General features: G+C 40.4%; 1 protein-coding gene across 1 annotated transcript in view; it reads left to right on the top strand.

Moving 5' to 3' along the window:
* The first annotated feature begins 153 nt into the window (after window positions 1–153).
* Window positions 154–22,620, top strand: part of LOC105701415 (telomerase reverse transcriptase) — a 42,713-nt gene continuing 20,246 nt past the window's right edge. Inside the window, exons 1-6 of the mRNA XM_023433116.1 lie at window positions 154–352; window positions 438–583; window positions 708–856; window positions 992–1,219; window positions 1,660–1,982; window positions 9,142–9,350. Coding sequence (XP_023288884.1) covers window positions 306–352; window positions 438–583; window positions 708–856; window positions 992–1,219; window positions 1,660–1,982; window positions 9,142–9,350 — 1,102 coding nt within the window. The 5' untranslated portion in view covers window positions 154–305. The remainder of the gene's footprint in view (window positions 353–437; window positions 584–707; window positions 857–991; window positions 1,220–1,659; window positions 1,983–9,141; window positions 9,351–22,620) is intronic.

Here is a 22,620-nt window from a genome sequence, read left to right as displayed (position 1 = left end):
ACCCTGCCCGTGAGCAATCTCCCAACTCATCTCTGGTAACAGATGGCAAGTACGGTAGCCACCCGCTTCCAACACCGCGGGGGCAGCACAGGATGTCATTGTGCGACGCTACCCGTGAGTAATCTCCCAACTCATCTCTGATTGTTAATGGTATTCAAGTTTTGAAACTTTTAATTGCGAATAATATAACGAAATTGGGACAAATATTGAGCGAAAGGTACAAGTAATCTTCTTAAGTTTCATCTTGTTGTATATTTATACACAACAGCGTATTTTCAAAAAGATTCAAAATATCGACAACAGTCATGGATTGGGAAGAAGTGCAGAAGAACTTAGGCGAAGCGGTAGTACGGTTTGTATGTTTGTCAATTTTTGAATGAAGATAAGAGTAATCAATACATGCATTAAAAAATTTGCCAATTGTTATTTTTATTTAGGTATTGCACGTCAAATAACGTACAGCCAAAGAAACTGAATACCGGTGCATTCTTTGTAGAAGATGTTAAGCTACTGATGCAATTTAAAACCATTTTTGTGGAAGGGATAGGGCAAATTCCTATAGATAAAGTTACTCCAGTTGCAAGTAAGTTCTTCAAACAATTATTCATTGTCCTTTTTTTGTTAATTTCATAGTGATTCAGAAAAATTACAGAAATTTTCAAGGCCACTCATAAAAATGAATTATTAATTTCTTAATTAAACTCTAGGCAACAGTGAAAGCAGTCAAAGTGAAACTATTGAAAATTACCTGAAACATGCATCTCTTGAGATTAATTTGAGTTATATGGGAAAATTGCAACATTGTACTAAATTTTCAAAATCCCATATTTTGCAAATTGCTATAAATGGCAAAGAGGTATTTCAATATATTATATTACATGCTGACCACATGTTAGATGGAAATTATGAAATTGTTGCTGAGGCTTTGACACCTATATTGGGTAAGCTTTTAAAACGTCACAGACGTTTTAATTATTACAGTGCATTACAGGAAATATTGAAATCAAAGATCACGTGCAAAAATAAAAATAAGGGATTTGAACAGATTTCAATGAGTGATATGAATAAGTTCTTTACATGCATATTTGTCAATGTTCTACCAAGGGAGTTGTTTGGCGGACATACAAATTTTAATGCAATAAAGAAAGGTACTCTTGCCTTCCTTGAAACTGCTCGTGGAGAAAATTACGATCTGAAGAATGTAATAAGGAAAATGAAGGTGAGATTGATATTATTACCATTCTCTTAAAATGATATATAAGTCTATTGTTTTATTAAAAAGATAACACTTAAAAAGTACAAAATGCTTAGGAACTGGCGGTATAATAATCTTTCACAATATTAAATATACAATTGTTTATACTAAGCAGAACAAACTAAAAATTTGTAGTTGCTCAGAACAAAAAGGAATTAGTAATTAGTGACATTGGTATTAGTAATTAGTGACTGAAATATAATTCTCAATTCTAGCACATTTCAAATTTTAAAATTAATTTCTGGTGAGTAGACATTATACCTATATATTGGTCAATTTTTATTATTTACTTTCTTGGGAAGTTTGAACTTTTGTATTTTGTAGATCAATTAGTAAATTTAAAAACTCAAATCGATGAAAAATGCCAATTCAGAAGTTCTTTTAATGCTAAACACAAATTACAGATATTGAAAATACTCTGGCTACCAAACACATGGGATTTGAGAATGCAGTGTCGCTTCATAGCAATATTTATCAAGTGGTTCTTCACTGAATTTATTACTGAAGTGATTCATACCCAATTCTACGTCATGTACTCAACAAATAGCTCTCAAAGGATTTATCTTGTTCAGTCTCAGTGGCGAAAAACTACCTTTAGGTTTATTAGAAAGCTCGAAGAGAAAAAGAAAATCATACTTTATAAGTCTAATGACATCTGCGAGCCACCAATTGCCCGGATGGAATTATTGGTGAAAGGTTCAGGGCTGAAACCAATTTTAACTGTGAAGTAAGTAGAAATAACTTTTTACTTCCTTTAAAACTTTTTAATTCTATTTTACACAGAGAAATGTAGACTATGCATGAAATATGATTGATTAAGCAGTAATATACATTTCTTGACACTAAAAAGTGATCATTATTTGTGAGTCGTGTGAGAAAGGCTATTGGGTTGATTGATTTCTTTTTTTTTTTTAATATAAACGAATGTTTTTTTCAGCTGTAAATATGAATGAGATATTAAAAATGATTAGAAGCATAATATCTACATGCTGTTGCATTAAACAGTTTTTATCCGTCATTCCAAGTGATAAGCATGATTCAGCTTGTGTTTGAATGAGCTTTGAATGAAATGTTCAGAATTATGTAAATTTTATTAGGACCATTGTTTTCAGCTCACCAGGGGGATTTTTTGGGGAAAAAAATAGAAATTCAACAATTGCAGTAAGTTGAATCAGTGGAAAAAAAACCTGCGTCAAATACATTCAGTGGATATTATATACAAAATAAAGTTTTACGAAAGCATACCCATAAAGTGATAATTAAGCGCATAGCAGTAATCTCTCTTGCTAAACGTGTGTATATCATGTTACATTTAAAACAAAATATATCTTAAAAATAAAATAGTATTTGGCGAGCCTCATCAATTATCTGCTTCGCACATTTAAACAATCGTTGTAAATTCGAGGTTTTTGAGGGTATGAATACTATTATGTGACTCGCCGAATATTGTTTGTATTTATAAAATATTTTTTGTTTTAAATGTAACATGTGATATATGTACGCGTTTAGCAAGAGTGATTACTCCTATGTGCTCAATTATTATTTTCTGGATATGTTATCGTAACATTTTATTTTGCATGTAACACCCAATGCACAGATTTGACAAAGGTGATTTATTTCATTATTTTTGTGTGATTAATCACCACTATATGGATATGACTTTGCAAAATGGATTTTTTCAATAGGATGTATTTGGTGTAAGTTTTTTTTAACACCGAACGTGTTTTTATGGAGGTTTTAGATCTTTTTGTAATTTGTATTGAGTTATGCAAGTAATGAATTCGTCAGTATCGAAGTCCATCAGATCCATTGATGACAAGTTCAATTTATGTAACATGGCTTCTTACCCGAAGTTTAGTAATTAATTCAAGTTTATTACAAACTTCTGTGTTACTGTTCGAACAAATTTAACTTATTTACCTTATATGAACTGTTATTTTTTTCATTACCTAAATGATGACACTAATGTAGGATATACTTTTTAAAAAAGATATATAGTTTATTTAAAATTTCAAAAATATAACAATTACAATTATATTTCGTTTTTTTCGACTCCTTGTTGATTCCTCTCGATTCCTGTCGATTCTTGTCAATCCTCGTAGGACACCTTGGTTGAGCCCTCCAGAACCCCTTTCTATGGCGGTCCAGATATCGTTTGGGCTTTGTGTTTGGGGTTTTCCCCTTAATCTTTGGGGTGTGGGTCAGTTGATGACCACATGCGTCACGTCCGAAGTGTCCCACCAGTGTTGCAGTAAACAAAGGGCTCTCGCTCTGTCAATTATCTCTTAATCCTATATTTAAAATAATTCCCATGTAAATTTACGCACTACATCATTGGTTATTTTGATACCACAATTAATAACAGTAAAATTATATTGTCTGTGTAATATTATATTCAGCATCTAAATTTACACAAATATATTGTAGGCATACATTTGATATGTAAACATAAAGTGTAATATTACATGCAAAGTGTAATTTTACATGTAAAATATATTATTGGTCTTCATTATATGTGTAAATTTGATGTGTAATCTTCCAATCGGTGATAATATTAATGGGCCTCATGTTAACCCAAACATTAACTTATTAAAATATATTCTACATGAAAACATAACCATAACTGTAAGACACTAGACTGAAGTAAGTCAGCTCCGTAGATTGCCTGAATCTTCAACGGCCAAACGCACGCAACAACTAATCATGCGCCACGCTGCGCCGTCTATGTTGGACACGTTTCGACGCGTTTGGGATTATTCTGAAACAAGAACATGTGTGGGGATCACGTGATCGAATTTAAACGATTTGATGGATTAAGTTTACACACTAATGTGTATTTTTACACATCAGTGTATCTACACTGCTTTGTAAAGTGTAATATAAATATTAATACGCATTAATATGTAAATTTACTAGGAAACCTGTAGATTTTCATACGTGGTAAAGGTCTTAGATGCCACCAGAAAAATTACAATGTAATGTTACATTTAATTAAAGTAAAAATGCCCTACTGTAGTGTAACATGGCGGATCGTCGAGCCTCCTCCACGAACGTGGCCATGAACTTCTCAGAGCCGCTACCGCGTCTCTTGATATCACGTGCATTTATACATTTTCTGATTTGTAATTTTTCCATTTTATATTTTTTTAATGTACAACTTCAGTTATGTAGTGTGTAAAAATGTATTTAAATTTCCTGTTACGTGGCAGCCGAGCGGATGCGAGGCCGGGGAAATTCGGGTAGGGATTACCGGGATTTGTCGCGTACCGAATATATTAATATTGTGAGGATCTCATTTTGATTGATCCGAGCGGCTAGATCAACTCCTTTTGTAGGATCTGCGGAAGTGAGGATTGGAGGAAGGGCTCAATGAATGTCAATGTGGGCAGATGTGCTATAATTATTATATTTATTCGTCAATAATGTGGCGTTATAATCAGCTGTGCGGGGCAGTCGAGCTGCCTTGACCTGATTTTCTCTGGTTTCATTCTACTTCCGCGTTTCGGCGGTTCGGGTATCGCGATAGCGCGCTTTAGCAGCGGCAGGTTACTGAACGCCCGGAATGCCGACGCGGGGATTCTTTACTGTTAGAATGGCGGACTACGCGTGATTCTAATCTATTTCGCGAGGCTGAGATTTCGTGCTCAACTGTTCGAAGGAAGTTGACAAGTGTTATTCTATCCGGTTAACCGAAACAGGGCATAGAAATCGTGATAATGATTAGTATTCGGTTTGATCGGAGATGAGGGTTAAGAAGTAATGAAATGAAGATGAGTCGAGCTTGGGAAGGATCCTCTACCTGGCTTAATCAGCGGCTGAATTCGGTGACACTCCTTCAATTGACTCAGCCGGATGACTGTGCGTGAATACCTTCGTCCCGTGGCGTGCTTTAAGGTTGGAGGTCTAGAAGCCCCCCGCCCAACTGAAGTCGCAGTGCCGCCGTCTGTTCCTGACACGGTGCGCTTGGATCGCTGGAGTACCGAATGGCACTACTGCGGCTCGCAGGATAGATGGCCTTCGACATGGAGTCCGGCGGTCTCGGTCTCTGACCCGCTACGAATGGAGTACCGAAGACTGTACTCGAAATCGTCGACGTTGACTAGCTTGAAGAGACTAACTAACTAAACTGCCAACCCGAGCTGAAGGCTGGTTTTATTGGCAGGGTGTTCCAATTCGTGGGAGGTCCTAGGGCCTAGGTGAGGGTGGTGTTTCTGGGTCGTGCTAACGCGCTGTGTAGTCATTAGGTTGTTTGCTTCGGGTCGATCGTAGACTTTTGGAGTCGTCTTGGTCGATGAACTTGTGTCAGGTATTTTAGGTTTGGATCCTTTCGCAAGAATTTCCTAATCGCGTTTCCGTACTCGGATTTCCATAGCTAAATTCTGGTGTTCGGAATATGATGTTTCTTAGATTAGCATACTGAGGGTGCCTACGTAACAATTCATTTCTCTGTTCAAAATTTAGCGGTTCTATCAGTACGATGCGTTTCAGGTAAAATTCTACGAACTGGGCTAATTCTTTTTACTCGTTCTTAAACCATTCTACGATAAACTTTAAATTTGGAGATAGAGTCGTCGATGTTAGATTCCAAATAATACGCTATGCTGTGTAGAACATGTTTCTGGTAAACCGCTGTAATTGACGAATTTGACGTACCCGTAACTGGTTCTAACATGCACTCAATCGTATACATCGAACGGAACAGGTACCTTGTGCTTGTAATTTTTGAACTTTAAAATTTTACCGTTCTCATTCGGTAATTCCAATTTATATTTGTTAATATTCATGCAATCAAGTCTATGTTTCTCGAAAGAGCTTCCTAACTTAAAGTGACACATATATCTATCGCTCAATTTGGTATGGTGACCACGTTTTGAAATTTGCGAACTCAGTAACCGAGATAGATTTCGAATCCAAGCGAAATGATACACGTTACCATTGTTACCTTCCACGTAATCCACCCGATAGGTTATCTCTATCTCTAAGTACTAATGAGTTTTATTATCACGCGTTGGAGCAAGAATCACGAGCGTCTCGCGTATTTCGGCTAAATTCTTATAAACTGTAAAGGGAAACCAGAAGACGACGTACTGATATCAGTTTAGACAGCATGACAAACTGATCGATTATTAAATTAAGGATACCGATGTTTAGACGTCTTGAAATCTCATTCCATCGATTAGGTCACTGAAAGGAAAGACTAACCCCTTTATAAGGGCTCATGTCTCAAGAGCGCGAGTTTAGTCGCGTTCATGCGAATACGTCCGCGAGATCATCTATTTTTTTTTTTCAAAGTCAAGTTTCACTGACGCGAGTGTCTATTTAGAAGAGAGCAGTCTCTTACAATTGGTGGATTACATTAAATCCAGGTACGTCTAAATCTTGTTTCCCTAATTAAGCTTATATATTTGTAATTTAATTACCTTTACACGATTTTTCCTTTTACCATTAATATTTTTCTTTTCTCTCTTCTAAACGTTATCTATTATATCGCTGTTGTTTTATCCCCTTCATAATAAAAGCTTTATTAGAAAATTCAAACCGCTTACTATTTTCTTTTTCCACCTTAGTCGTCCGATTTCCCCTAATTCGTTTGGCCGTATAAATCTTTTTTTTTTCTTTTCCCTTCTTTCTAACTAAATAAGAACGGTCCTTTGTTCTAATGGAATCGAAGTTACCTACCATCGGTTGTCACCGTGACGGATAAGGGGTAGTGGTTGGGCGATTCTTTCCTTTTTCAGGTGAAGTTAAAAGAGTCTTATTACCTTCCCCTGATTGCTACTATTACCTATGAGGGGCAGAGGTTTAAAGACTCAGCGTTCCAAACCTCAAGTTCAGGGGTAGTATATAATTAACGCTAGAACTACAAGGCCAGTCAAAATGACTGGTTTTAAATAACCCACCATAGCCAAAATAAATCTGCTGGTAGTTCTAGTGTTAAGTTCGATTGCCATTTAACCGATCGCGAACGCGTGTCTGCAGAAAGTAGCCTAAAGGCCTTTAGAAAGAAAAAAGTCCCGTCCACAAAGTTTTAATATTCCGTAAATCGTTGAGTGTCTGTTTATCAAGTACTTCTTGGCGGGTCGACATCTTATTGAATAGAGAGGAGACAGAGACAATTGCTTATTCGAGTTAATATAATGTTGGAGTCATGCATTTACAATGTATGCGCATTATCGTTGAGGTCATCCCTAATACATATACTTTATATTTGAAGTATAAGTTACGAAATGAAGTATATGTATACGAAAAAAAATGGTGACCCGTCAAGTAGTATTTGATAAATAATCACAATGTCTTACGGAATATTAGCCCTTTGTGGACGAGACTTTTTCTTTGTAAAGGCTTTTAGGCTACTATATACTGTGAATCGATGGACTGCATACTATTTCGTACAGTGCATAAATATGCACTGCGTACTATTTCCAATGCTTCTCTTATTTTCATCTCCTGTAAATCCTTGTCATCTTGCATTGCGTTTTTGCATTTGAGAATTCCTTCGCGACTAAGGAATAGCTTGAAGTAAGGAGAAGATGCTCCCGCGCGGGACGTCTGTGCGTCACTAGCGCCATTCACTGGCTAAAAGGTAAATAAGGTTTCGCACATCACATATATAACTATTTTAATTAACACTTTTTATTTTCTATGTACATTGCGCGAATTTTTCGCTCCTGATCAGTCGCGGTTGTCCTCGTCTTGGCCCAGGAGGTCGTAGACTAGTGCGTCTAGCTCCTTTTACACGAGGAGCTGAATCCCTCGAGATTACGCCTCCGCGATATGGGCTGTTTCGACCAACGCGTCGGGGTTGTCCAGTCCCAGTCCTTCGAAATTCGCCACCAGCTGCAAAGTAGTAGGGACCTAATATGACGCGACGTGCTTCGTTTGACATTAGATGCGCCTAATGGAACCCCGACCTTATTACGGCAATCTACCACCGCGCCACATGCGGCCACTCAATGGAACTCCAGAGGAATGCGGTTGCGACGAAAGAAATGTGGGCATAACACGGTGATGAACAAGTCGCGTGAGCGAAACGTGACCTTTAATATTTTTAGATTAGCGTACTGTAGCAGAGGTGTAGTAGTATAGCGGATGGCATAGGAAAATCTGAATAAATGACAGGCTCTACAAATCGGAACGTACTTTCATTATGCCAAACATGAATCCATGATAAGTTTCCTGAATTGAGAAATAAATAATTATCACATTAAAGTGCCGAACTTTGGCGTTAATATTCGGTGCCGTTCGCGTTTTAATTGATTTGGCGCGGAACTCTATCTAGTTTCTTGAAAAGATTGTTATGATTTTCATCTGAAAAATCGTGCATTTTTTATTGTTATTCAAGAACAGATAAATCTATTTAAAAAAGCCCTTGTCAGTCAGTGAAAGTATATATGTGAAAGATGAAGTTAATCAAATGGATGGTGAAACAGTCATCGTGCACATTATAATGATAAATTCGCTTTCGCGAGAAACGTGTTCAGTTATAGAGTTAAATGAGAAGGAAAGTTTGTGAAGCATCCTTAGTCAGTTAATTGCAGACTTTTTGAATACATTACTCCACGCAAATATTTACGATATCTTTACCCTCATTATCTTATGCTCTTCTCGAAATTCAGTTCGAATAAAGGCTCCGTACCTGTAGGGTACTGAAGGGGGGGGGGACTAGTTTGGTTTAAACAACTGTATCTTTGTGAATCATTCCAATTTCGAGTTGTTTCTGGTTCCTAATACCTTCACGATATGTACCTTTCAAAAAATTAAAAAAAAATATTAAATTCTATTTTTTTTAAGCGAAACACGTTTATGACCTCAACCCGAGCAGTATTTTTTACAATAATTTAAATTTCTAATCAAAGGGCCCATTAATATTCCATTTTTGTTTAAAGGTATAATAAGAAGAAAGAGAAGGAAGAAGTTAATTTATTACTGACATTTTTGAATCAACTTTATGCTACGCATTATAAGCATTTAACCCAAAGTCAGTTCTATAGAAATTGGAGGAACATTATTAAGAGAATAAAAATTGAAGGAAATTGTAAATCATTATATATTGTATCATGTGATATTCAGGATGCTTTTGGATCTGTCATTCAAGGTGAGTCGTTACAAAATATACAATTTTATTTTCTCCTTAAATTGTTTTTATTTGAATGTGTAATTATGATCTTAAAATTACAAACATCATAAAATGCAAGATAAGATCTGATAAAACCGGGTTGTGTTAAGAATTTCTTTGGATTTATCTGAACGTTTATGTGGTTCAACCTCTTATCTGATTGTATATGGCACTTCTTCGGTATATTTCACTTTTTGTACGTGGCTCTTTAATTAGATTTAATTGAAATTTTGCCGGAATATAAATAACACTATTCCTCTTAAAAAAATCTGTGGGTAAAACATTGTCGCCGCTTTATTCGTTTTGTGATTGGTAGTCGGAAGCAACCTAAAGCGTTGTCGGCGGACAACTTCAGTCGCATTACTTGGCATTCTGACAATTCGTGATTCAACGAGGAAAAAGCGAATGCGACTGGAACACAATTTTTCAAGGGTTTTAGGTTTTAACATGATTAAATATGGATTTAAATTACTCCCATATCTATTTAAAGAGAAACTGACTTTTGTGAAGTTATGAGATAAAAAGTGGAAGTTATAAAAAATACGTGACGAGCCGTGAGCCCGAGCCCCGAGCGCCAGGGTCCAGACTACACGACACGCACAAGCAATAGTAGCGGGGACAGTTGCGCGCACACGGCTCCCGCTGGCGCGTCACCCGAACCTAGTTCGGTCCGCGGCAGCGACGCGACGACTGACGTCTCCCGCAAGTGAGCGGGACGGAGCAAAGTATATAAGGTCGCGTAGCAAAAGGACAAATCGAGGTCTTGGCAAGAACGAAACCCGCCAAGACAAAGCTCCAACGGATCCTCAGGACGAGGGCTCGAATCCAGACAGCACGACGTGACCGCAGACATGCCGACACCAGGAAACGATGCGGGCCAAAACGTACAGGCCGCCTCGCCTCCTTCCTGATCAATCTGCCCAAATCATAGGAAACACCGTAATCGATAACCGCGTATCATCCGTTGTAGCTGCGCCTTGGCGAGTTTCCTCCCTTTCAAGAGCTGAATTATTCTTTCGTTCCGCGGCTTTATGCAGGGTGTAACAGAACTCGTAGTCACGGCTTATACAGCGCTATCCTCGCTGAAAAAGAAATCGAAGTCATATACAACTTTTTTCTTACAGTGCATAAATTTCCTGTAATAACTAAGTGAAACACAGCCAATCAATCGCGTTCCCGATTAATTGGCTGTACTTGACTTAGTTTTTACAGAAAATGTATGCACCGTAGGAAAAAATAGTATATGACTTCTCAACTCCTATTTCAATAAGGATAGCGCTGTATAAATCGTGACTACGAGTTCTGTTACACCCTGTATAGCGTGCTCTGGTACGATCGCTTGCGTGAAACGCAAGCCGTCGGTCGCCGTGTCGCGGCCGCGGGCCTAACTAGGTTCGGCCGCCGCGCGTGCAGGAGCCACGCGCGCTCAGCGGCCCCCGCTTGTATCGCTTGTACGTGTCATGTAGCCTGAGCCCTAGCGCTCGGGATTCGGGCTTGAGCTCACGGCCCGTTACAAAAGTCCTAAAAATCATGAATCCAGAAGACTTCTTGAGTTTTAGTTCGACATCGTATTCAATTGAAACGGCAAATGAAAATTTCCATTCACTACAATTATCAATATAGTACGACACACCTGTCAATTTAAAGACAAATGTTCATAATGTGGCGAGCTATACCGCATGTTATATCAGAAGAATTTGTTTGTACACTGACATTCGTCGATGGTTTCTTCCCGGACCTACTGCCCTCTCCGGCCGCGCGGCGTACTAGCGGCGGGAGCCGCGCGGAATTTGCATCGCCCGAGGGGCAGAATGGATTTTCTAAAAAAAATTAATGTTTATAAACAAAAACAATTAATGACAATTATTTAAATATTANACCCCGTACGATAACAGAAGTCAAGATTTGAAAAAACGAAATGGCGGATTAATTATGGACAACTTGTAAGGAAAAGCCGTTTTATTTATACTAAAATGACAATGATTTGCTTAAAATTAGGTGCATACAGAAATATTGAAATTATTATGATGTATAGATATACGTACAACTTTAGTAGTCATCATCAGAAGAATCACTTGATTTACAGTCAGTGGATTCAACTGAAAAATCGCTTGAGCTTTCCTCACTTGTTGAAATACTTGGCGCAGTTAATAACAGTACTGCTTCTGGCAGCAATGATTTGAATTTTTGCAAGGTAATTTGCGCAAGCTAGAGATGTATGGGTCGGATGTTAAAAGAAGCCGTGAAAAAAGGTCTTCCATAATTTTTACTCGGGAACATTTCCCCGAAAAATGTATTCTGTACTTCTTAATGTACATATTACTAGACTCTTGAGCGTCTTTAGACATTTATCCGATTGGTAATAGTACAGAATTTATTATTTTCGCGCCATGAATTAAAATTTTATGCACTGCAGTTGGCATATGATACCACGGATACAAGTGTACGAAGTCGCGAGCTGTTTGTAGGGCATAATCTTGAAATGTAATTAAATTAATTTCATGGCCACTCGAAAGTGGCTGCAGTATAACATGAAAACGTTTGATTAAATCTTCATTTACTCGTGATAGAAGCAGAAATGGTAGTTTTAAAAAAATCGTCGAGCGGTGTTACATCCCGCGTAACGTTTCCTGCGCATGCAACAGTAAATAAATAAATATATATATATATATATATATATTCACACATATTTCCATTTCAAATATATATAATCCTGCACGCGCATCGGCTCACGCATCGGCTGAGACCGGGAGGCTCAGGCCACTCTAGTGAACTAATAAACATGCCATAGTTTCTTAAATTCAAATAGCCAAGGGCCACCCTGTTTCAGTCCCGGGACCCGCCGACCTCGAGAAATAGTGAGTAAGACAGCAGGGTTCCGGTACTTGAAGTCCCATAAAGTATAAGATAGGGAAACGGGACCCCAGTGATAACCGACACCACCCTTGTACGTGCGAGGCCATAAATTCGGTTCAAATCTTAAACATTTAGTCTTCCTAGAAAAAGAACGTTGTTACGGGGCGGCCGAGCGGATGCGAGGCCGGGGTAATTCGGATGGAGATTACCCAAATCTTGCGCGTAACGAGGATTCTAATTATTGTGAGGAGATTGATCCGAGCGGCTAGATCAATTCCTCTGGTGGGATCTAGGGAAGTGAGGAATAAAAAAGGGGGTGCGGACGAATGGCTATGTGGCTATTGCATTAAGATTTGCGTTTATTCGTAGTGAGGTCTGAACTACAGTCAGCTGGAAGGGCACCCGAGGTGCCTTGACCTAATTTCTCTAGATTAATGTACTTCCGCGTCGCGGCGGTTCGGGTGTCGCGATAGAGCTATTTAGCGGCGGCAGGTTACTGAACGCCGGTGTGCTGACGCGGGAATTCTTACTATTTTAATGGCGGTCTGCGCGTGATTCTATTTCGCGATGCTGAGATTCCAGCTCAGCTGTTCAATGGAAGTCGATGGATTCTTAACCTATCCGGTTAACTGGAGCAAGGCATGGAAATCGCGATAATGGTTAGAATTCGGTTTTGGTCGGAGATGAAGGGTTAATAAATAAACTAGAATGAAAATAAGGATGAATCGAGCTTGCGAAGGATCCTCTACCTGGCTTGTTCAGCGGCCGTAATCGGTGACAGTCTCTTCTGATCTACCCGGTCGGACGATTGTGCGTGAACACCTTCGTCCCGTGACGTGCCCTAGAGTTGGAGGTCTCCTAGAAGCCTCCCGTCCAACGGAAGTCGCAGTGCCGCCGTCTAGTCCTGACTTGGTGGCTGGATCTCTGGAGTACCGGATGGCGCTACTGCAGCTCGCAGGATAGTGGTCCTTGGCAGGGAGTCCAATGGTCTCGGTCTCTGATTCGCTAGGAACGGAGTACCGGGGACCAGAAGCTCCACTCGAAGTTTCGATGCAGACTGACGTTGACTTATTGCAAATTGACTAAAGACTTTCGACTAATGACATTATGACTGCCGTCTTGATCGGACTGCTGGTTTTATTAGCAGGATGTTCCAATTGATGGGGGTTTCCTAGGGCCCAGGTGAGGGTGGCGTTTCTGAGTCGTGCTGATGCGCTGCGGAGTCATCAGGTTCTTTGCCCCGGGTCGGTCGATGACTTTTGGAGCCGTTTGGCCGATGAACTCGTTGGAATCTTTCGCAAGAGTTTCCTAATCACGTTTCTGTACTCGGATTTCCATGGCTAGCTTCGGTGATTGAAAAATAGGGGTTTTCCTTACGTTAGGGTACAGAAGGTGCCTACGTAACAACGTCAAACTCCCTCTCCTAACAACATTTTTCCTAAATTTCCCTACTCCAAACCAAACCCTCCAACCGAAACTCCCGAAATCCCACATATCCCCCGAAATCGAATATTTCCAACTCCTCTTCCAATTAGAGCCTTCCAACTCCCACTCTTACCCATTTCATCCAATTAATAATTTTTCCAACGCCCATCACTTTAAAACATACCAATAGGAATTTGACTTCTACCCTTACCCGAATTTTGGGCCTCAAGCGTCGTGGGTGGAAACAATATAAAAACCAGTGTTTAAGCAGCGAGCGTACACTCTTCATCGAATATTTCGATAGTTACTACTTCATCGATTTCCACGATTCCATTGAATACTTCGCTAGTTACACTACTTCGACTTCCTCAAACATTTCGATGTTTCGAAAACTCGATACCCTTTTGTTTTGGGGCGGTCGTCGTTTCGAAGAGACAACTAAGGTATTTAGAAATATCCACACACACGCATACATACACACTCACAACTACCCCTGTATCTTTACAAATTCCCTGCTTATTTAATAAACCTAGTACACTTTGAATTTGTTTCATCCTTCAAACACCTTCACCAATATCGAAAGGTCCGCATAGGACTCGCTGAGGGGCCCACAAACTTCTATCTTCCAAATCCCTTTCCTTTCTGCAATCGCGAAAGGAAGCGCGGAGCTTTTGTGTGGCTCCCCTTCCTCTCGACAGACCCAAATCTCACACCTACACTGACCCCACGTACCACCAACAATCTAGAGTCAATAATATTCCTCCCCTTCATCCGTAGATGGTCAAGCGAACAGGAAAAAGGGTGGCATTGCGGGCGGTGTTCGCCTGTTTAGAAAATAAGCCAAACCCACCTCCCGACGGGCTCCCCATAAGAGGGCCGGGAAAAAGTTGACCCAAAAAGAGGACGGGGGCCCCGAAAACCCAGGGAAAACTCTTAGTTTTATCGGGCAAACGCCTGGCCAGTATCAAGGCGCTCGCCAGGGCTTCGACCCCGCGAACCGCGGAGCGGCCAGTGCCTGCAAGGCTCACGTCAGTGGAGATACGGACGCCCGACTGGAGGTTGACCCCGGTCGACCTGCCTCCCGTGGAAAAGCGGAGGGAAGGGTCACGGGAGCAACCTGCGTCCCCCAGCAAGCAAGCCCCCGAGACAATAATAATCGATTAGCAATAAACTAAAGTTTCTGAGACCTCTTCTTCTTTTTTATTTACTCTATTACCCTTTCCCAGACGTAACAGCGGTATTCCCATCATTCGAGCTACCAAAGCCAGGCTTCGGTTGATCGACTATCAGTCCCAATTATAAACGAAAACCTTTTCGTATTCCTTCCTTTCGGTTTTTTACACTTTCTTTATCAATTGAATCACGCGTTTGCCACTTTTTAATATCAAGTTTGTACCTTACATGCAGACAACACTCGAAGAATCGAATCCACGCATGCAAAGTTGAAAACCCAAACTCTAAATGATTTCCATTGATTTCCCTTTTCAACATCGCATCAATATTGTTAGTCTTTTGAAGTTGCTTTACACAAATAGCAACGGTGAACAGATGCAGTATCCGTGATTGCATTGCAAACCGTTCATTTACCGTCTATCATGGTGAAAGTAAGTTTGAAAGAAATGCTTATGGTTTTTGCGTTTATGATTGTTTCGTAAGGGACAAAGTTAGTTTGTTGCTGTTTAATGAATTCCATTTCGTTAACAGTGGCTTCAGTATTTTCGTTCAAAATTTTAATCCTGATTGGTCGACAAAAACGAGGAGACGATGGCCTTGGATCTTTCCATACAATAACTGTATTTTGTATTTGTTAGTCGACTGATAAAAGTTGCAATGGAACGAGTGAAGTAACAAAAATGTTTCAATCAGACTGGCTTCCATCATCGGTAAATTTTTGCTTGAATGTACTTTAGCCAGAAGTGCCATCACAACCTCACTTATAAATTAAATTCAAGTTGCGTATTTTTTCGTAAGACATACTGTTAATCACATCCTTTTGAGATAACAAGATTCTTTTGATTATGTGATCCAGCAAAGCCTGCGGTTTTACTTCGGCACTACATTCCGTTACAGAAATATCTGATTTCGTTGTGTAACATTGAAGCTTCGCTTGATGTACTTTATTGTACGACGGAATTAAAGTGGAGCCATTTTGTCTGCTTGCATTACGAATTTTCTGGTACTGTGATTTTGATAAATTCGTTTCAACTATAACCGACAGGGCAGCATTAGGAGAAAGAGGGGTTTCTAAAATCGATCCGATAGATCCTCTATGATGTTTAGCTTTTGATGGGCTTCCCAGTGTGACATCTTGGACAACTTTTGCAGCATCTAATATGCCACATGCTCGAAGGTTCATTTGAATCACATAAGACAATTCTTCAGTACTTGTCCCTGCACGTAATTTTTCAGTCTTCCTCCGTTTTGTACGATCGCTAGTTTCGGAAAATTCTAAAGAAGGCCGACCCATTTTGCTAGACGTCTTTGAAGCTTCTGGAGTTTCTTCCAAGGCAACGACCACACTCTGCCATCCGGAAAACTTCTTCAAAAATTTGTCCTCGTGCCTCGAAACGATTTTCTACTTACCATTAAATTTGAACAAGAATTTACGTATAAGACATTTGGCTGGAGACACGTATGGTCTTCTCAATTTCCTTGTACGCTGTGGTTGCACCATCATTTAATTTGTCTCTGATGAGCAGGAAAATATCCTTCCTGGATAAACCAGGTACTGCAGGATCATCGGCATCAGATTCTGATATGTCAAAGTATAATGCATATGAATAGACAATTACATATTCAACCTCACTTGCTATTATTTGTTCCTCAATATTATTCATAAAAGCGAATGATGCATCGTAAAATGAATGGAATGAGGAAACAGAAATGAAAACAAAATTAAATTCTTTTGGGCCACTTGAACAGGGCTTAGCAAAAAAAGACGAGACAAAATATTTTTTTATGAAGCGTAGAACATAAATCCGCTATAAAAAATGAGAGTAATGAGAAAAAAAATCGAATTGGGCCTCAGCAGGCCCACCTGGGGCACTGGGCCCACAATGTGAGTACACCCGTGGATAGATCTTTCGGAACTATGGAACTTTTATGTGAACTACTTCTCCATATTTTATGTTTTAATTGTTCAAGATTGAGAAAGAAGCATTTTTCATTACAAAAACTAGCACCAATAGCGGTGGCGCAAAAATCACAGAATTTTTTTTTTTTTTTATTAAACAATAGAATCATTTACAACATGGAACAAGTATAGCCGCGGGACAACGGGGTCCAACTCAACTTTTCTCCACGTCTATACAATTTTCCGTTGCAATTTTACCTTCATTTTCAGACAAATCATTCCTTTGTTGATATCACATACATCATTATTATAAATTTAGGATATAATGGTGATATAGTACTTACTTTCCTCTTTTGAATCCATTATTCAGATTTTTTTTAATGTGATTTTCCTGGGCTTGGCGACGTTTTAAACACAACACTGTAAATTTCGCTCGGAGCGTGATACGTCTGGCTTGATCAAGGGTCACTTTAGGACTGGAATACAATAGCTTGTTTAAGGGTTCGACCCCTCCCCAGTCTGCAATTCGACCCTCTGACTAATACTATACCTAACCCACCACTTCAAAACCCCGAAATCGAAACCTTATTTTTCGACTTTTCGCCAGAGATTCGGGATTTCGACCTACTGTGCGACGCGAAAACCAATATCTGGTCAGGGCCCGAAACCCGGCCGCATAAGCCTGTCCTTTTTTTTTTTCGAAGGATAGCGCATTAAATTGGCAATCTCACTCGGACACACGGCCTTCAGGATGGATATAGAGACGCAAGTATGTAGTCCCCTTACCGCACCAATCACTCGTCCTCGTGCTACCGCCGAGGTTGAGGGCCGACGGACTTGATCGCTGTTCGGATGGCTCACCCCCCTCCTTCTCTTTTCCTTCCATGTGTCACGTTTGTCAGACAATTGATATGACGAAATATTTGCCATTTAAATTTACTTTGGGGTGTAACGGGGCTGTTCGACTGTCACGAAATATGCTACAACTTGTTTGCATATAATATCATATTGCAAGAATGTCAATTCTTTCGACAAAGTAGAATTTTATCTCCAATCATATTCTAAAGAATACGAGAAAACATATGTTTGATGAGGGTTGCTCATGGTATTCCTAATAGCACACTGAATTTTCTATTGAAAATAAAAAATACTTGTTTCTTGAACGTGAGCCTAATATTTCTAATTTTTTGTACTTATTGACCCCCAATATGGAGTTTATTGAGGCATCTACAGAAAAAATTATATCAAAACTATGGCTCACATTATAAATTGCTTCTTACTGGCATTCAAGGATATTTATCGGTTATCTAAAATTGAAACCAATTTGTTAACCGTTTAACTGCTACGCGGCGCAAAAGCGCTGCGTTCATTTGTCTCGAAAACCGCGACGCAGCGCAAAAGCGCTGCGATTTTCAGTGTTTCTTGGTTGCTCCGCAGTTTTCGTGCGTTCTTGCAAAAATTGCTTAGCAGTCAAACGGTTAAAAGAAAAAAATAAATGTTACTAACATAAACATATCAAAATCGTACTGATTGACCCTGTGTAACGGTATTGCAGTTGTTAATATTTATAAAATTTATTTCTTTTTCACCGATCAGCGCCGTGTTCGTTGACAGGGTGAACAGGGAAAAGGTCCTACCGCTGTAAGATAATAAAATGGTTGTATCCCTTTCGGGGTTTATACGTCTTCACCCGCTTTTGAATGACGGATTATAATACAGGCCATTACCATGCCAATACGCGAAAAACGTCTGCAACCAGCTACGGCGAAACCCGGAGTTTTTCGCAAATCGACCTTCCTTTTCCAAACGAATATCCTTAAAAAAAGAAAAATCCCTCCTTTTCACCCAAAGCATATTAAAAATGAAAAGAAAATTTTGTGCAAGTACAAAAAATTAGAAATATTAGGCTCACGTTCAAGAAACAAGTATTTTTTATTTTCAATAGAAAATTCAGTGTGCTATTAGGAATACCATGAGCAACCCTCATCAAACATATGTTTTCTCGTATTCTTTAGAATATGATTGGAAATAAAATTCTATTTTGTCGAAAGAATTGACATTCTTGCAATATGATATTATATGCAAACAAGTTGTAGCATATTTCGTGACAGTCGAACAGCCCCGTTACACCCCAAAGTAAATTTAAATGGCAAATATTTCGTCATATCAATTGTCTGACAAACGTGACACATGGAAGGAAAAGAGAAGGAGGGGGGTGAGCCATCCGAACAGCGATCAAGTCCGTCGGCCTTCAACCTCGGCGGTAGCACGAGGGCAGGTGATCGGTGCGGTAAGGGGACTACATACTTGTGTCTCTATATCCATACTGAAGGCCGTGTGCCCGAGTGAGATTGCCAATTTAATTCGCTATCCTTCGAAAAAAAGGACAGACTTATGCGGCCGGGTTTCGGGCCCTGACCAGATATTGGTTTCGCGTCGGCGTGGTCGGCTCGTGATGTGACACATGGAGGGAAAAGGAAAGGAAGAGACGAGGGATAGGTTTCCCTTCTTCGGGGCCGGCTAGGCTCGGCCACTGACTCGGGGCTCGAGGCTCCTAGACCGTTTTCTCTTACTTCTACGAGTCAAAAAAGGCCTCGAGCTTCCACTACTACTCTCAAACTCCGGTCTCGGGCCTTCCATCCCCCGCTGTGAGGGTCTCGATATCGGTTTCCCGGTAAGCGGATTATTGTCAATGTTTTGACGCCGACGAAGGAGACTCTCTTTCTACTCCGGGCAACGGCCTCCTCCCTTTCGGGGCGACACTCTCCCTTGCTGTCTGTCGGGTCTTATGTCTCCCGACGGAGTTCTCGCTTGGACTTGTTCACCCGCGGGTCTTTTCGCCCCTTCGTTTCGCGGCTCGCAAGGTGGATTGTCATTTGGCGTCAGCCTCAATCAAATAATTGACAGAGGGAAAGGAGCAACGATTCCTCAACGAGAACTGTCGTCCCGAATAAACTATGTCATCTACTTGTAACGTTAATCTTTTGTTGTCCATGCTTTATTAAGACATGCAAATTTATGAACAACGTAGAAACTGAATGATAATGAAATTTCAAAGTGGTTTAAAATAAGACAAACTGGAGACATTGACATTCTAGCAAAATGATTTAAAATGAAATTTTTCGTAAATAACATAAACTGAAATAAGGACGGCAAATAGGGGGAACATGATTGGAAATAAAATTCTATGCTGCGGAAGGAATTGATATTCTTGCAAAATAATATTATATGGAAACAAGTTGCCGTATATTTCGCGACGGTCAAACAGTCCCGTTACTCCCCAAAGTAAATTGAAGTGGCAAATATTTCGTGATATTAATCTTCTGACAAACGTGACACATGGAAGGAAACGGGAAGGAGGAAACGAGGAATAGGTTTCCCTTCTTCGGGGCCCGCTAAGCGCGGTCACTGACTCGGGGCTCGAGGGTCCTAGACAGTTCTCTCTTACTCCTACGGATCGCATAGCTCCGGGCTTCCACTACCACTCTCGAAACTCCGGTCTCGGGACTTTCACCCCCTTGTTGTGAGGATCTCGATATCGGGCTCCCGATAATCGGATTAGCATCAATGTTTACACGCCGACGAGGAAAACTTTCTACTCCGGGCTGCGGTGTCGTCCCTTCCGTAGCGGCGTTCTCCCTTGCTCCCTCGCAGATCTTATGCCTCCCGAGGATGTTCTCGCTTGCAGTCGTTCACCCTCGAACCTTATCGCCCTTTCCTTCCGCGGCTCGCAAGGTGAATTGTCATTTTGCAGCGACCGCGGTCATGTGACTGACAGAGGGAATGGAGGATCAATTCCTCCACGAGAACTGTCGTCTCGAATAAACTGTGCAATCTACTCGTAACGTCAACACCCTTCGTTATCCATGCCTTTTTCGGACACGTAATTTTATGACTCGTATTTGTATTTAAAATGTAAGTAAACAATTTAATTTCATCAGTTTTTGCGAAAGTAGCTATTTCGAGTTATGCGTGTTGTTTAACTTTTGTGAGAGTTGATTCAGTTGATAGAAGAAGTATCATTCTGATTGATTCTTTTCTAATATTCTCATTTTTCTGGAAGAATTTAATTTCGAATGGAAATAGATTTAAAATCTAATTAAAATTGGAAATCCAAATTAGTTTATTGTTCTTCTTCCAAATACGAAATAGTAAATGGTATTTTATGTTTTGGATGCACATTTCGAATGAATTCGATTCATAAAAGTTACTCAGATTTGCGTTTATAAAGAACTCGCATAAGAAAAGTCTTTCTTATGTTTACACTCGTAAATTTTGGTTATGTACATGCTCATTTAATGATTTACAGTTGTTCATTTCTTCGAGGAATAGGAAGAATGGTGTAGAACGTAAATGTATAAGAGACATGAAATCATGATTCCGCTTCGATGTCCGAATATGAATGCATTGGAAATTTTCCTGCGGCATTTCACAGTATAAATATAATAAACTGTTTTTTTGAGCTATGATTATATTCTAACTTCGTTTTAGTGGATGGAACAATTGAATCGCTTAGAAACTTGTAAACTTTTAATAAAACATGTTTTATTATATTCTTTAAGAAATTCTGTAATTAATAATTTAACAAAAATTCCGTTAAGTGGGTCAGGGACACTGTTACGTCGGGCGAATCGCCCCGTAACGCTGACACCCCTTCTTTTATATATATACATACATGTAATTCTCACATCCTCCTGAAATAAAGAAAATCTGCCTACGCGACGTAGGTGACGTAGGCAGAAACCAGCGTCAGAATTTTCCAGAAGGCCCGGGGCAACACCAGCGTGTTGCTAAGGGCGATAAGGCCCAAATGTAAGAGCGAAGAGGACGTGGGAAAAGTCGACCGCCACAAAAAATCCAGCGGCGCCCATCCCTTGGACTCTCCCCTAAGCTCACCAGATCCAGCCAGTTGCCCATCTTCCCGGTTCCTAAATTTGAGAACCGTATGGAAGATCGGTAGCCACGCTTCTGAACCAATATATGAGGTCCTTCGGGCCGGGCGCACAGAGAGTGAAAAATCGGGAGTGTAAGTCAGCTACAGAGCCTAGTTTGTCTAACGAAGTTTCTAACGCGATCCTAGCCATCTCTCCCTCTCTCCCTCTCTCCCTCTCTCCCTCTCTCCCTCTCTCCCTCTCCCTCTCCCTCCCTCTCCCTCCCTCTCCCTCCCTCTAATCCTCTTTAATGTAAGCGCGGTAATGTAATCCTGTTTCAAATTTCAATAAATTAGTTTAGCTTTGTTTTTATTTAAAGATCTTTTCTTGTGCAGCTAGCTCCCATATTCGAATTCCTCGCGATTCCGACTCCCTATCCCCGATAGTCAGAGCGAGTAGGCATTGCCTTCCCACCCCCCGGATTACCAACAAGTCGACATTCCTGGGGCAGTCGCAGTTGTCTTGCTTCGCCCTGGTACTCGACCCGAATACTCCGATGATCTGAGTGAGTCAGGCTAGGTTTTGCCACCCTTCAGATCATCAAATCGCCGATCCCCGTGAAAATCGTCCAACCGGTTCCTTCCCTGATCTCTTACAACCTATTTTTAAAGACTAGCTTTCCTTCCTCCCTCCGTACCATGTTAACGGAAAATAATTTCCTTAGATGATAAAGCGGTCCGGAAGACGGGTCAAACTTAGGGCCCTATTCGCCGCTTTAGAGGGCAGACCTACAATCCTCAGAAAACACGGGCCCCACAGGAGGGCCCAAAAGAGAAAAGCTCGGGAGCAAGCCGCTCGGGCTATTGAGCTCCCAAGAACAGAAAGCGTCCCCGTCCCACCTCCTGCTACGGAGTCTCACCAGGAATTTTCCTCCCAACGAGCTCCCGGCCACATCGGCACCGCGACCGGGACCCTCCCAGAGGCTCGCCCAGCCGACCTCCCGACGAAATCGGAGCAGCGGCCG

Source organism: Orussus abietinus, unplaced genomic scaffold, assembly GCF_000612105.2.
Source record: "Orussus abietinus isolate OABI.00-Male unplaced genomic scaffold, Oabi_2.0 scaffold561, whole genome shotgun sequence".
NCBI lineage: Eukaryota > Metazoa > Arthropoda > Insecta > Hymenoptera > Orussidae > Orussus > Orussus abietinus.
This window is presented reverse-complemented; position numbering and strand designations above follow the sequence as displayed.